Here is a 14710-nt window from a genome sequence, read left to right on the forward strand (position 1 = left end):
CTTCTGTGTCTTTCCCTGCAACTAATTTCATTCTCTTAATCCTGTAAAAGCAAATTAGGAGGTCTTCGAAGCAGCCTGGTGTCCCCTTATACTTCCATGAAGATTCTGTGATCTGACTGGTGTTGTGGGATTCCTTCTGGATTAACAATTGTTTAAGAAAGAAACATTGAGGAGGCAGAACACAAGTCCTTCATTTTGACATTGCACTAATATATATCAAAAGTGGGACATTATTATATAATATTATGTTAGAACTTTTCACTCCCAAAGTAAACAACTACATTCCTCTGTAGTCACATGCAGCTGAAATGCCGCCAGTAGTCTGCTCAAACTTTTGTCTTTCCAGACAGAGGCAGATAGATGGTTTTGGTTCAATTATTTTTACTTTCGATTTTAAAGAAATAGTAACTTTTTTCCCCTTCTTTTCTTAAAGGGCAGAAATCACAGACTCACACATTCCGATATGATCGGTGGGGCTTCTTGGTTTAGGTGTATATATCTCAGCTGGGAAAGTATAATGCTTCCTTATTATTCTTTTGCCTGTTTTAATTATTTTTCTTGCTGTGTCCTTTCTGACCTGTCTTCTATTATCCAGTCTTTCTTAGTGTAATGCAGTTTGTGCCTTTTGTTAAACTTGGTCAGACTTCTTCACCTATTTTTATCCTCAGCGAACTATTTCATTACATGTCTTTTAAGTCTGTTATTCATGCGTTGTGGCTGAAGCTGCAGAAAACTAATTTAAGGCTGTTGTTAGAAATTTGTACAATTAATTGTTGTTTTTGCTTGGTCAACTTGAGTATGATAGAGATGGAAATCTCTATAAATCAAAAAGTTATGTAATTCGACAGATAATCACCATTGACACAGTAGGCCAGTTTTTCGTTTCTTTTTTTTTATTTTATTTTGCTCATTTTAATAAGGTGGTACTTAGTGTCTTGATAAGTCACTGATTTTTGTTCTGTTCCTTATTCTAAGGACCTTTGTTATCCCCAATGCTGTTTTCCTACTACTGTATTTGTAATAAGCAACCTTTTCTTTGTTCTCTGTATCTGGAGGTAAATCTTCCTGTAGTTTACAGTTAGTTGTTTTGGCAGGCATCCTTGCTCTAAAAATGAGGATTTTCTCATCTCAGATGTTTGAATATCTCTGTATTCACCCTATTGCATTCTTTGTTGTTGCTTTCCTAGCAGCACTCTCTCCTGGTGGCAGACTTTATTTTGAACTCCCTGGTTCTTCTTACTGTTGGGCTTCATTGTGTGATGTTCTCCCTCTCCCTTAACTGAAACTTCCTACCAGGCACACCTCATGCTCTCCAGGCAGATCTGGCTTAGACAACGTGCATGTGGTGGGAGGTGGTGGTGTTTTTCATTTTTTTCCTTGTAGAATGCAAGGACAAGGACACACTACTGAATACTGAGCACTTTGTGGTAAATGCTGATGCTGTCAGGGGGAATGGTACAGAAAGCAATGTGCTAGCTGCATTCCAAAGCACAGCTACAAAGGAAGAAGTTGAGGATACCTTCAGAACAGAAGATAGGATCAGCTCTGTAAAGAAGGTGGAGGAAGGTGGGAGATGCTGCACTCTGAAGGCAACTGGGTCACCCTCCCAAGTCTCAGTGGCCCTTGATGGCCAACTTGACCTTGGCTCAGTGTGTGGGCAGCTGTCGAATTTCTTCAGTGACGAGAAGGCTGTGTCCCCACTTTCTCTGGTTGAATTTGCACAGGAGCCCACAGTTCAGTCAGGGCCAGATGAACAGTATGAAAGCTATTACTCTGATGGGTTTGAAAAGGAGGCAAAGAAGAAAAACCGTAATGATGGAAGTGGAATATATGCTGAGAAAGCATCTAGCGGAATCCCTGGAGATACCTGCAGGCAGGATATGTGCGGCCCAGCTACTTGCCAATCATTCAAATACACTTCAGCCAATGCTGCAGCTCAGCAGTCCTATAAGATGTCTTCTGTCCTGGAATCTGGAATTATCCATGGTGGCACCAAGGGAAAAAAAGAGTTACTTGGGAATCCAGAAATTCTGCTGCCGGTCAGGAAAAAATCACGCACCTTCTATAGTGCAGGTAGGTAAAGGGGAACCTGCTAGCAGACAGAGACACTTGTAGTGCCCATGGCACAGCCAAAGGCGCAGCGTGGTGGTGGTGAACTGTTATTGCAGTACATTATATGCTATTAGCTGTGTGAAAACTTTATGAAATAAAGGTTGCCGAGTTCCTTATGTTTGAAGTACCACTAGTGATGCTCTTTGTTTTGCTGTGGAAGATGAGTTTTGTTTATCTTTGTGGTTTTCTTTTTTTAAAAAAAACTTTCATGTTGTTCATGTATTTCAAAGTATACGTTCTACTTGGTGTTTCTTCTGTCCTGTTTCTTTCTGGCTTTGTTGTTTTCCTATCACATATTCCCCATCTCTCTCTCTTTGAACAATGCATCGTTTCTAGAGCAGCTAGAAGAGTTGGAGAAGATGTTCCAGGAAGACCACTACCCTGACAATGAGAAGAGGAAGGAGATCGCTGCTGTGGTTGGTGTAACACCACAGCGTATCATGGTAATGCCTGTATGGGTAACAGTGCTGAATATGGGTTCAGTGCAGAAATTCAGCAGGGAGAGGGACTGAGGCGAGGGGAAGAGCTTGAATAGGAAGGAAAGAGAAGCTCTTGAGTAATGGGATAGGGACTGCACCTGTACTGGTGACAAGAGGAAGAAGAGAGTTCACAGATGTGGACACTACACAACCAACTGCCCCACACAAAATGGGAGTGGATTCTGTGGTTGTGTATGCCTTTTCTTCCCATTTGCTAAGATGAGACACATAATGGGTATGTAAAAGAGGCTAAGGAGAATGAAGTTAATCTTTTATCTTGAAGATAATGGGCAACAAAGGAAACTGGTGTTTGAGGATGTCTTTCTGCTGTTCTGTTTTCTGGTTGCAACGAATCTTACAGATTCTTTGGAAGAAACGTTCCTTGAGGTTCTTTTTTGTGGAAGAAAAGTTTCTGGCCTCACCTACTGATGCATGGAGGCAGTTGTTGCTGTTTCGTTACCTGGGTCCCCATATGCAGATGATTTCCTCTCTGAATGTATGATTTCTTTCCTTTTATCAGGTCTGGTTTCAGAATCGCAGAGCAAAGTGGCGAAAATCAGAGAAGCTGAGTGTGAAAGGCAACAAAAAATATCCAACATCATCAGTTCTGTCAGACCCCATTGGGTCAGATGGTTATGGGTGAGGGACTTCTGTTTTCTCATTTCTCCGCAGTAGATACTTAATGTATTAAATCTTTGCCTTTTCCCCTTTATGTTTAGGTGCTGAGGAGCTGACCACTGAGTTGGACCTCAGTAGCCTGTCCTCTGTATTCTCCAGCCTGATGGATTTCTGGGCAAATTGTAGCAGGCCCACTTAAAAGCGCTTTTAATTAGCCTGTAGGTCTGTTTTCAAATAAAACTGTTGAAATCCCTCATGCTGAAGTCATATAGAGAACAGAGGATGAGACAGAAAAGGTCTGTGGAAGCACCCCTTCTTTTTTAGTTTCTTTGAATGTGTTGGCCAGGCACTTCATGTGCACTTGGGAATTCTTTTATCCCAGTCCTTCTCCTGCCATCACTTTCCATTTCCATGGATTTTTCCCTTGGAAATGCTGCTTGCTTAGATCAGTCTTACAAAATGATGGGCTTCTTTGAAGAAATACAAGCTAGCAACTTTCATAGGTGAGCAGGGATTATCTATTGAGGGGTGGGGGGAAGGGAGTACGTGAGAGGGTAGATAGTCTTTCCAGGGTGGGTGAGGGAAGGAGGGCAGGAATTATTCTCCAGAGGAAGATCTGGAGTGAGAGTCTTCCTGTGAAGAATAAAAAATGAAAAGAGAAAAATTGAGTGAATAATTGAAGGTCACCGGATTGATTTCATTGCACCATCCCTGCTGCCTGTCCTTTCCACACCAGTGGCTTAGGGCTGCTTACCCAAATACTGTTGATACAGCATCCCTTGCACTGTTTCTCTACGCGCTTGTAAGTCAGCCAGCCCTTTCCTTTTCCACCTGCTAGTGATCTAGGATTTGTCCATTGTAGGATAATTAGAAGAGTGTATACTTGGTCATAATATCGTCTTGTCCTCTGGTCCATGCTCATACCCTTTATGTGTACCTCCAGGGCAACTGTTCCATCCATGCCTCCATTGCTTGACATTGCTCGTGACCGGTCTACCATGTTGAGTGTAGACACTACAGCTGGGAACTACTCCAGCCTGCTCAGTGGACATCCTGCACCACTTGCCTCCTCCTCCTCAGGTGAGACCCCGATCAGCACAAGTATTTTGCGTAGCTGCAGCATTAGTTGGTGATGCTAGTAAGTTCCCAAATACCGTAGGTGGAGGTCATGTGGAAGCCCTATGCCATCAGTCCAGAAAGTAACACCAGGTTTAACAGCCCTCTGCTGACCAAGTATAATAGCTACGTACCAGCACAGTGGTGCCTCTGTGCTAAGACTAAAGCCAAATTTGCAGTCCTTATTCATGTCCCAGCACAAGCCAGCAAGGAATTACAAAGATGACTTCACAAGGACATATGATTGGGGCTTTCCTCTGTAATAGCTGTTTGACACTGGTACTGCTTCTCTGAATGATGGTGAAAGTATTATTCTAGTTACTATGCTCTTTCTGGAAGATACACACATCCTGTATTCTGGTTTAGACTGCAACGTTCTGGCTGTGAGCTGTGTGAAGAAAGTGCACTGTATAAACTGTTGGGGTTGAAGAGCCTCCCTCAGGCACTCCATGACCTTTAAATCTCCAAAGGTTGTTCTCTGACTTATCCAGCCACTGCAATTTTCAATGTTGTGCAAAGCCTCGAAGGACTGAGGCTAGTTGAGTTCTTAAGCATACAGCCTAATTGCTGTTGTAGTGTTGTTGAAAGTCAGTGGAGTGTGCTGTTGGACCAGTTTTCCACCTGAACTGCATTTAGACTTTAAGGATTGATGGCAGCCAAAAAAGGAGGATTTGTTCCTTGTGTATCCAAGCGTGGAGTATCAGAGCATTCCCTAGAGTCAGGAATGTTCCCTAAAGCATTTCCTATACATGTTAACATTTCCAAGTTGGCACAACTTGAGAATATTTCCAAAGTGCTGAGGGCTTCACCACTTCCTCAGGGGCAGATATCCTAAGCAACAGATATGCTGGCATGTGTTACTGTTGTATTTTCTTGCTTGTCACTGTAATTAATTATTTTTTAATTTCTTGACATCATTTCTGCCCCCTCATTGTTTTCTAAGTATAAAAGGTTATTAGTATTAAGGTTAGTTCTGTGGAAGTCATTTCTTAATAATGACCCAATGACTTTAATGTATTTTTAACAGTGCTGATACCTGAAAAATTTATTTTGGCACTGTAGAAGGGAACTATAAATCACAGAATCACAAGGTTGGAAAGGACCCATTGGATCATCGAGTCCAACCATTCCTAACACTCCCTAAACCATGTCCCTAAGCACTTCATCCACCCGTTAAATCAATAAGATTAGAATACTAATAAATAGATATGTATGCTAAAAGTACTTAATTGAGAGACTTTTTTTGATGCTGTAATTTGGCAATGTGTCATTTAAATTTGCCTGTCATATTCTCAAGGTAAGGACTACTTTAGTCAATTCTGTGAGCTGCTTAACCAATACGACTGCAATTAAGTTAGTTCCAGTTTTTGCACTTCTTGCAGCAGAGTAAATATTGTCAAAATGTTTTAATAACTTCCTGCTTCCCAGAAAGATGAAGTGGTTCAGTCTGTGAGCCCCATATTTAATTAAATAAAGACTAAGATTTTGCAAAATAATTCATTTAAAAAAAACAAACCAAACATCCTCATATTTTTACACTTGCATTCAGAACTCTCCTGGTTTCTGAAGTACATCTACAGGCATGTTAGTTAGTCAAGAGAGAATATTTCTATTAGAGAAATAAAGTTTCACTTGGGAATGATCTTTTTTTCTGTCAGTACCGAGCAGCTTCTTTCTGGTGAATCTGCATGCACACTGGGATGCAGTTTTCCATAAGAAAACGAAAGCAGTCTTTCTGATAGGAAAGAAACATCCCATCTGAATAAGTCTTTGTACAAAATATAAGGAAGAAAAGGGGCAAGAGAATGTCCTTAAGAGGGAACTAGGTGTGTAGAAAATGAGTGATAAAGGCAGCTGGGTTTTTAACTCCTTGAATCCTTTGAACTTGCTGTTGACTGCCACCTATTGCATGTACTGTGTATGCATCTTTTATGAAACACATGCTTCCTGTGTTCATTTGAAACCCCTGTATCATGAGTGTTAAGGATGTGTGAAGATGAGAATGTACTTCATACTGCTGCATCTCTGTAAGGAAACGAGCTTTCCCTTGTTCTCTTTAAATCCTGCTGGGCAAAAAGTAATGAAATTTATTTGCATCATCTGAGGCTGGTACATACTTTCCAGATACAGATCTGGTTATGGGGGAAGGAGGGGGTGGGGGAAAGAATATTTTCTAAATTACTTTGCAGAAAATAGGCAAGCTTTGCTAATGCACACAAACTGTGATGTTTGATGATCAGATTTTAACCTGGTTTCCTGAGGGGAGGGAGGAATGTCGTGTGTGTAATGAGCCACACACTCTCTTTGTTTATGAAACCCATACTGTCCTTCAAATTTGTTTAACTTTAATAAAATCTGACAGAAGGTGGAACTCTTAAAGAAAAATCACGTTCCTACAAATCATGGGAATATTGTTGCCTGGGCAGAGTACAGACCTATGTTAGTGCTCCCTCTGAGCACTAAAAAGTGTGTTACTAGGTGTGGAGAGTCCTCATAGAAGAGCGATCTGCATGGCACAATCCCAGGAAAAGCTTCAGTTGCAGTTTTGCCTTACTGGATGCAGGATGACACTGCTATGGGCAATGAAACTTGGTTTTCTTTGTTATCTAGCATAGCACAGGCAGACTTTTCTCTTAAAGGAAGAAAGCAACGTGACCTTTGAATTCTTTCCGTCTCCTTGTTCAGGAAAAAATAAGTCTTGGTCAATAAATGGGGCCATCCAGGGTCCACCTGTTTTCTTTATTAGAATATCTCAGAAAATGAAGGGGTTAAAACTTGCATAGGATAAAATCCGCAGTAACAGAAGCAAAATAGAAGCAGGAAGTAATGAATAAAAAGATCATCAATTTACAAGGCAAAATCAATTGCTTTGTAAAGTTGCCCTCATGAAAACTCATGGCAAGTTTCAGCAAAATAATATATGACCTGTGCACAGTGGTGCAGTTGTACCCAGAAGCTGTGGCCTAATGGAGCGGCTGTTCAGGTCCTTTCCTTGGTAGCAGTGTGTTTAACTGCTTTAGGACAAGCAAATGACTTAAGTGCATGAGAACAGTATGATCTGTTACATGACGCCTTTAGAGAGTGTTCAGTGCTGCCTTTGCCATTGTTTTTACTCACTCTAGCACACAGTTCTGCCTATATATTGATTTGTGGGATTGTTTTATTTTTATGTCTTACTGTTTTGTAGTTCTCCAAATAAGCTGAGTGAAAAATACCAGGAAGTTGTATTTGAGATATACTTTACCATGCTGGAAGTTATGGCTTCAGAGTTTGATATTAGCCACTCTGCTTGCCCTAAGAGACTTGTGTGCTTCAAAAATTCAATCTTGAGCTTGCTTTGATATTAGATGTTTTCTTACCTCTTATACTAGACAGATAGCTTTAAATTAATGGATTTTTTTTTTTTTTTTTGACATTTGCAGTTATTTGAAGTTTTTTTCTTTGCCTGAGATTTCTTACTGGTATAGATCTCCAATTCCTTGACTTAAAAGATTGGCTTCTGTTTTCTTTGGAGTTGACCATTTAGAAAGAAAAGTTACTTTCTATGCTTCTGCTTTGTGGGAGGAGATTTCTCTGCCCCACAGGTGCTTTTGCAGGAAATACTTTGTTTGAGGTGCCTGTGTTGCTGAGGTCATAGATCAGGAGCCCAGCGTATGCTGCTGTGTCTTATGCAAATAGCAAGATGATTACTCGGTAGCAGCGATGAGATTCTAATGGAAATCTTGGGAGCAGCTGGATGAAATTGGACATGATCTGTCAAAGAATGGTAAATAAATGTCAAGCTCTAATGATTTCACTTGCAGGATTCTGGCTTGTGAACAAACTAATTTAAAGCTGATGATGTGTAGCTGATGTGGCAAGCAAGAGTCATATCTTTTAAACAAGTGGTAGGTTCTGGCCTTCTGAAAAGACAGAAGAGGGTCAGACTGACGCACTTCTCAAAGCAATGCAGTTAGACTGAAGTTTGTTTTTTGATCTCCAGTGCACAAAACGAAGAATGCCGTTTCTCTGAAGTTTGACTGTTTTGTCTACTTTCAAAATGTCATTTACAAGAAAAATGTGTTTTCTCATAATGTGAAGAAGAGAATGTACCTGTGAAAAGTGTTGTGCTGGTCCTTAATGTTGTAGTAAATGCTGTAATTACACAGGCATGTTTCATTTAAAGAAACTGTCTTGGATAGTGTATAAGATAGAGACTCATCAAAACAGAGCCTTTTGCTGAACTCTTGATTTGATGCTTGAGAAAGCAGCCCTAGCAAGCATGTAAGTTCATGAACACCTCTCTAAAATAGGCCTCAGTCTCCATCAAGACCGGTGAAAGACTGAATTCAGTTATCCCGACAGAAATATACACATTCATTTTAGTTAATTTAAGACTGTCTCCTTGTGTGGAAGTTATCTTCATTAAAGAACAGATCTCTCAACTCTGTTAGGATGTTGAGAAAGTGGTTTTAGTATGTGGAAGACAGACATGTAACTGAAGATTTAGCATAGCCATCCTTGAGGTAAGACAAGTGCAGCGCCAAGACTGGTTCAGAGATTCAAAGCTGTAAATTGTTAAATTTCTCTTCAAAAATTCCCAAGGTTGTCTCATGGGCTGAGACCCCAGAAATAATGGAAGTCATAAACAAAAATCCTATTGTTACATTCCCATGCTGACTGGAAAGCCTTCTAAGGTTACCTATCTCTACATTAATGTCAGGAAAAGCTACAGAATTGTAAAGTGTAAGCCAGTGATTGGAATTCATCATCAAACAAGATGCTGGAATTTTCTGTAAGTATAGTGTCAGATTTCAGCAGATATTACTTCTCTGGGAATTGTTTATTCTTACTACATTTGTGACTTTCTTCAGAAGATAAAAATTCAGTGTCTTTCTTTGAAAGGACAGAGAAGTAGAGAAAACTTTAGAAAAGGCTGAAGCAGGTCTTGGAATTCCAAGAGCGTTGTCTTCACAAACTCATTGCCTGCAGGTCCTGTTGCCACAATCCACAAACATTATCTGCACCATGTACTGCAAATGTTTCAAAAACCAGAACTTAGTAGGTGTGAAAGTGGGTTTAGAAGTGATTTTCTGGGCTATGTTGTTAACATTGCTTGTGTTCATCCTGAGCAAGACTAGGGCCATCTGCAGAGTAACTAATCCTACTGCCATCATTGAACTGAAGCTTTATCTCTATATGGGCTGTTTTTCAGGTAAGTTATGCCCCATACGACTGCTGTTTCTTAAGCAGTTTGTGTGAACTGCTACATTCTGGGATGGAATGGTTTGGAGGACCCAGTGCAAATGAAGGTTTTGAAAAAAATCAGAAGAAATCTTCAACTTCATTTCTGGCTAAGCTATTTAGACTTGCAAGGAAACTAAATCTTGTCTCAACTAGTGCTTTGTTATGTGGGACTAGATCTGTGCTGTGTCAACAAACGGGAATGTGACAGGTACATCTTAGATGTTGCCTGACATTGAGAAATAGTATGTTCAAATAGGAAAAATAAACCACTAAGAATTGCCCAGGCATATGAATGCTTTAGAGATGCCGTCCTAAATCTTGGTCTAGTTTTCTAAATGAGCCCCAAATGAGGGCTACTCATGTTTTCATTGAAACATCATGACTCCCTCTCTCCATAGGCACAGAGAGTTGATAAAAAATTGATGTGGGAAGACACAGTAAGATAGACACAATTGCACATGAAAAATGGGGAATCTGAGAAATGGTGCTGCAAGGTGTTGAAGTGGAATCTCCTTATCAGCTCTCTGGGCATGCATTCCAAAATTCTGTAAGGGTTGTTCATGCTTGCTGCAGCAGCTTTATGTTTAGGCTTTATGTTTAAGGTCTTTGATTCACACCTGGTGGAGGGTATTTGATGTTACTCTGAGTGACTGAAAAGGTGAAATACAGCTGTAAATGATCCATGCTGCTAGCTTTCTCTAAATGCTTTACGATGTGTGGGAGTAGACCAACTTTACCTGAACAGTCAGAGGTATTTTCTCCTCTCTGCCTCATCCTTGTGCTTGTTCAGCTTATGTAGATTTGAAAAATAATTTGAAATTGTCGTGCACACCTGATGGCTACACTTCTCAAGAGAGAAATTGTTTGCTCTTTGACATAATGAAAGAGAATCTTGTTCTCTTGCACCATGTGCAAGCTTCTTGAACTTCTGTGGATACTTGTTACTCTGAATCACCAGCATACATGATTCTGACCTTTTCATTTCCAATATTGTCCTCTTTCCACAGAGGCTGTTCTATAGGAAACTGTTCCTCTCTCCTTTTCCAGCAGTGACTGAGGAGACAGGCCACCAAACAAGATTCTAGCAGCCAAGGTGGTGTTGGTTGCTTTTCCATCTCCCAGCTTCTTTTTCCCAAGGCCTTTCAGCTGACATCTGCTTTTTACATTTTTGGGGGTTTTTTTTGGCATGACTTATCAAAGGCGAAACCAGGAGTTAAAATTTGGTTAAAAAAATGGCCTAAACAGCAGATCTCTAAAGATATGGTTTTGTTTCTTTCAAACCAGTTAAATTTTTCGGAAGGGTAATCTGTGCAGTAGCACGCTCTTCCCAGAGGACAGTAGAGATGGAAGATGGCTGGGGGATTGTGCCTGGCTTTTTTCCAGGAGGTACTTTTCTTCATTTGGCTGCCTTCTTGAGAGCTGAATAAAGCCAGTATGCAGAGACTGAAATCTTGAAGGTAATTTTATTTAACCAATAAACATCATCTTCTGTTCCAGAGAGCTTGCTACTACTCCCTCTTGCTTCCCAGCAGCAATGCTGGTACTTGTTTACTTTTATTCCCATCAGTTAACCTCCACTCTTTTACTGGCATCTTGCTTTTCTATTCTGCCACTCTTATAATTTCCTCTGCTTGCTCCTTTTAATTTTCCATATGACAGTGTAGTATGACAGCCTCTCTTTTTATTCACAGTCTCTTCGGTAGCAGGAACGGTGGGATCTTGTGAAGCAGTTCAGACAAAGGTGTTACCACAGCTCAACTTCAGTTCCAAGAGAACAGAGTGCTTCCCTGATCTTCCCAGCCCTCCACCCATCCGCAGAGCCAGCCTATCTCTCAGTCTGTCCTTCAGCCCCCACAGTCATATGGTTCCCTTGATGCTGGACACTCCCAACAGTAAATGCAGCTTGTCCGGTCACGAAAATGGCTCTGGAGAGGCCTTCACTTACAGCATCCAGAATCAAGGGTAGGAACACATGAGATTGAGGGAGACCAAAAAGGGAACATTGGAAGAACCTTGGGAAGGGTGAAAGTGGGTTGTGGGACAAGGAAATAGGTGAGACCATAAGTGAGAAGTTAGATGTGAGAGTGAGAATGTTCTTTGAAATGAAGCATGAAAAAATGTATAACGTGCATAGTAGGACAGAATCTTTGCTATCAGAAAAGTGATACCCTTAATCGGAGTATTATCAGAATTGCATGCCTGTCAAGTGAAAGCGGAGTTCAGAAGCTCAGTGGAAAGGAATCCTTGAGAGAGGATGTTTAAGCATTGGGCTCTTTTTTTGGTGAATGGGGAGAACTGAAGGAAAGGTAATCAGCAGTAAAGCGCATTGTTAAAGAATCCTTATTTGAAAGCACTTGGCTCAAGTGGTTTCTGTTGAGCTTGTTCTGTGCTTGGCATTTGGGAGGAAGTGTTGGAGCGGCCTTCAAGGGGAAGATATAACAATTGTTTATTGTGCAGGTTGCTCTGGCTGATAAACCCTACTTTAATCACTGAATTGCCTCTCTCCTTGCCCTCTGCAGCTTGCGTTCACCAGTTTCCTGCAATTATCCTGAGCAGCTGGAGTCAGCAGGCAACCTAGACACCACGTATTGTCAGTACAGCAGCCAGGGTGGAATTTACCAGCTGCCCCAATATTCCACGCAGCACCAGCTCTCCCAGTTCCAACATCTGCCAGGTCACCTGGCCAGCAACATGCTCTCCAGTGTCCGCCTCACTCCCACAACACCCACTGAGTCTCATGCAGCTTTCCTCGCCTTACCTGGTAACAGTGGAGTTATAACCTGTGGGGCAGCAGGAGCCACACAAGGCTACGTACAAAACCACATGGGGACACAGCTCTTGTCACAGCAGCCAAGTGGAAACTCAGGTAAGTTTCTGCAACCTTTTGGCATCCTGGAGTAACTAAACATTCTGGATGACTGGTGGTTTTGCTGATGACTTTGACAGAAAGAAGGAATGTGCATATACATGCACAAATATATGTATGTATTCTGCCTATCTTTTATTTAGTTTCCATGTATGCTTTTTTTTTAAAGAGCTGAGTGACCCATTAATTTGAATGAAAAGTTACAACGTAGGCTGTGTGTAAGAGAGTGTGTTATCACGTGATTATGTGGGGTAGTGCAATACTTTTGTCTGGAATGGAGAGCTAACTTTTCTTTTTCAGGAGTGTAGTGTTGTGCAAACTAACATGCCTTCAGTGACTGTGGGTGGGGATAGAGGGTGCAAAATGTAAAAGGTGCCTCAGCAAATGGAGTAGTTTGAGTCAGAAAGAAAAACAAGCTTGTAACTCTGGGCTTCCGCAGAAACCATTTTGAAAGTATGTTATGTATCTAAGGGTAGTGCAAAAGAAGACAGAGATGGGGGCCAACAGAGCATGGATGTAGCTTTTTTCTTTTTTCCTCCTCTGATTTGCAACACCACTCACATTAAAGCACTTCAGCATAATTTTCTAAAATAAAAATGTCATTGTCACTCTCCTTGTTTTGTGTCAGGGTTTGTCTTTTGACGTTTTTCAAACCCAAGTAGAACCAAAAGATAAACTATGGCAGTTTATTTCTTTGGACAGTCAGGTTTGTTTTATTAAGGTTGTAGTAAAAAAAAAAAAATACTTCTCTGGTTTCATCACATAAGAGAATAGAGTTTTCTGAGCACTGATGCTGGTTTTGTACTGTTTTTGTGGAGAAGTCTGACTCTTTGTCTGATGGGTGCTTGTTCACACTGCTCATGGCTAACATTCTCCAGAACGGATTGGCAACACCCATGATATCTAGCACACTTGGCCTCCTTCTCCTCTCTTGTTGTAAGGTGTAATTACTATTTTCTGTGGTTTTTCAGTTTGAAGTGCCAGAATTGATGAGAGGGCTGTGTCTCAGGGCTCCAAATTAATGTTTTTATAACACAATGCCAGAAGTTGTGTTGCGTGCCTTGGGGCATGTCATGCAAGATGTGTAAAGGTGCAAGCCTTGTCAGGACTGGTAAAGTTGGAGCATTGTTGAAGGAAGAAAGGCAGAGTTGATATTATTTTATTACATACTCCCGATCGGAGCACAATGTGTAGTGAATCAGCTGTGCATAGCTCTTCTGTTCAAGGAAGGGATCCTCTGACTGTTACGTGGTGTGGATGACCAGGGCCTGGGGTTCCAGAAATGCACTGGGGAAGGAACCTATCTGTCGGTGGAGATAGACCCATAATTCTTACTTCAGCCTGTGAGGAACTGAGCAGTTTAGTTGAATTATTGATATTAATTAACAACCATTCCAGATTTCTGGGTTGCAGTTTCAGTAAATGAAAGTGAAGATTAAGCATCCAGTTTATGCTTTGCAGAGCTAACTTGGAAGATAAAAGTGGAGGGGGAAAAAACTGGAGGATGTGTCTCTAATACTGTATACGCTCAGGATCTTTGCTGAAGTGATGATATGTTTTTTCAGATTACAACAATGCTATGAACTTCTTCAGGTTTTCCTCCTAATAACTATGTTCAGGATAAGCACATTCCAATGTAAACAACAAAGTTAACTTTCATATGTGTGCGATTCCTGCTCTATTGCAGTAACCATTAAGGCATAACTAATACTGTATTTGCACTGAGCACACTTTCTTAAGCACAGCATACACATTTTTACATAAAGCGTTTCCTAATTTTCATTATTCTATCCTTTCCTTGTTGCCTTTTCCTCAGCAGGTGTCACTGTCTATCAGGCTGTCCCCTGGAATGATTTCTATATGCAGGGAGCTCCATTCTCCAATCATTTGTGCTCACGAATGCCGTTTCCTAGCACAGCAGGAGGACAGTACTTCACAGAACAGATTTCCTCCACTCAGCCACCTTGCCTATCCTCTTCATATTTTCTTCAAGTGCCTAATAGAACAACAATGGGATCCATGCCACTCATTGGAAAACAAAAGGGAGTGACACCACCAGACCAGAGTTCATACCAGAACCATGAAACAGAGCCAGAGTTGACATCGCTCGCTGAAAGAGAGGAAGCAGAGAGTAGCAGCAAGAAAGGAGACGCTGTTGTTGGTAACTGAAAGGCCAATTGATTTTTTTTGGAGAAGGAGTGGGCAGATAAGGAAAGAGTTCCAAGACAGTGGTAGCTCCTCTGGATGCAGCGTCAAACTGTGGCATAAATGGGAATGGAGCTTTTTTTTTTTT

At 41.1% G+C, this 14710-nt stretch overlaps 1 protein-coding gene across 1 annotated transcript in view; it reads left to right on the forward strand.

Annotated features, from left to right (window-relative positions):
* Nucleotides 1-1340: 1340 nt before the first annotated feature.
* Nucleotides 1341-14710, forward strand: part of NOBOX (NOBOX oogenesis homeobox) — a 31947-nt gene continuing 18577 nt past the window's right edge. The window contains exons 1-7 of the mRNA XM_054063527.1: nt 1341-2073; nt 2449-2555; nt 3112-3230; nt 4153-4289; nt 11243-11513; nt 12071-12417; nt 14237-14578. Coding sequence (XP_053919502.1) covers nt 1341-2073; nt 2449-2555; nt 3112-3230; nt 4153-4289; nt 11243-11513; nt 12071-12417; nt 14237-14578 — 2056 coding nt within the window. The remainder of the gene's footprint in view (nt 2074-2448; nt 2556-3111; nt 3231-4152; nt 4290-11242; nt 11514-12070; nt 12418-14236; nt 14579-14710) is intronic.

The sequence above is a fragment of the Cuculus canorus genome, chromosome 1, assembly GCF_017976375.1.
Source record: "Cuculus canorus isolate bCucCan1 chromosome 1, bCucCan1.pri, whole genome shotgun sequence".
In the NCBI taxonomy this organism is placed as follows: Eukaryota; Metazoa; Chordata; class Aves; order Cuculiformes; family Cuculidae; genus Cuculus; species Cuculus canorus.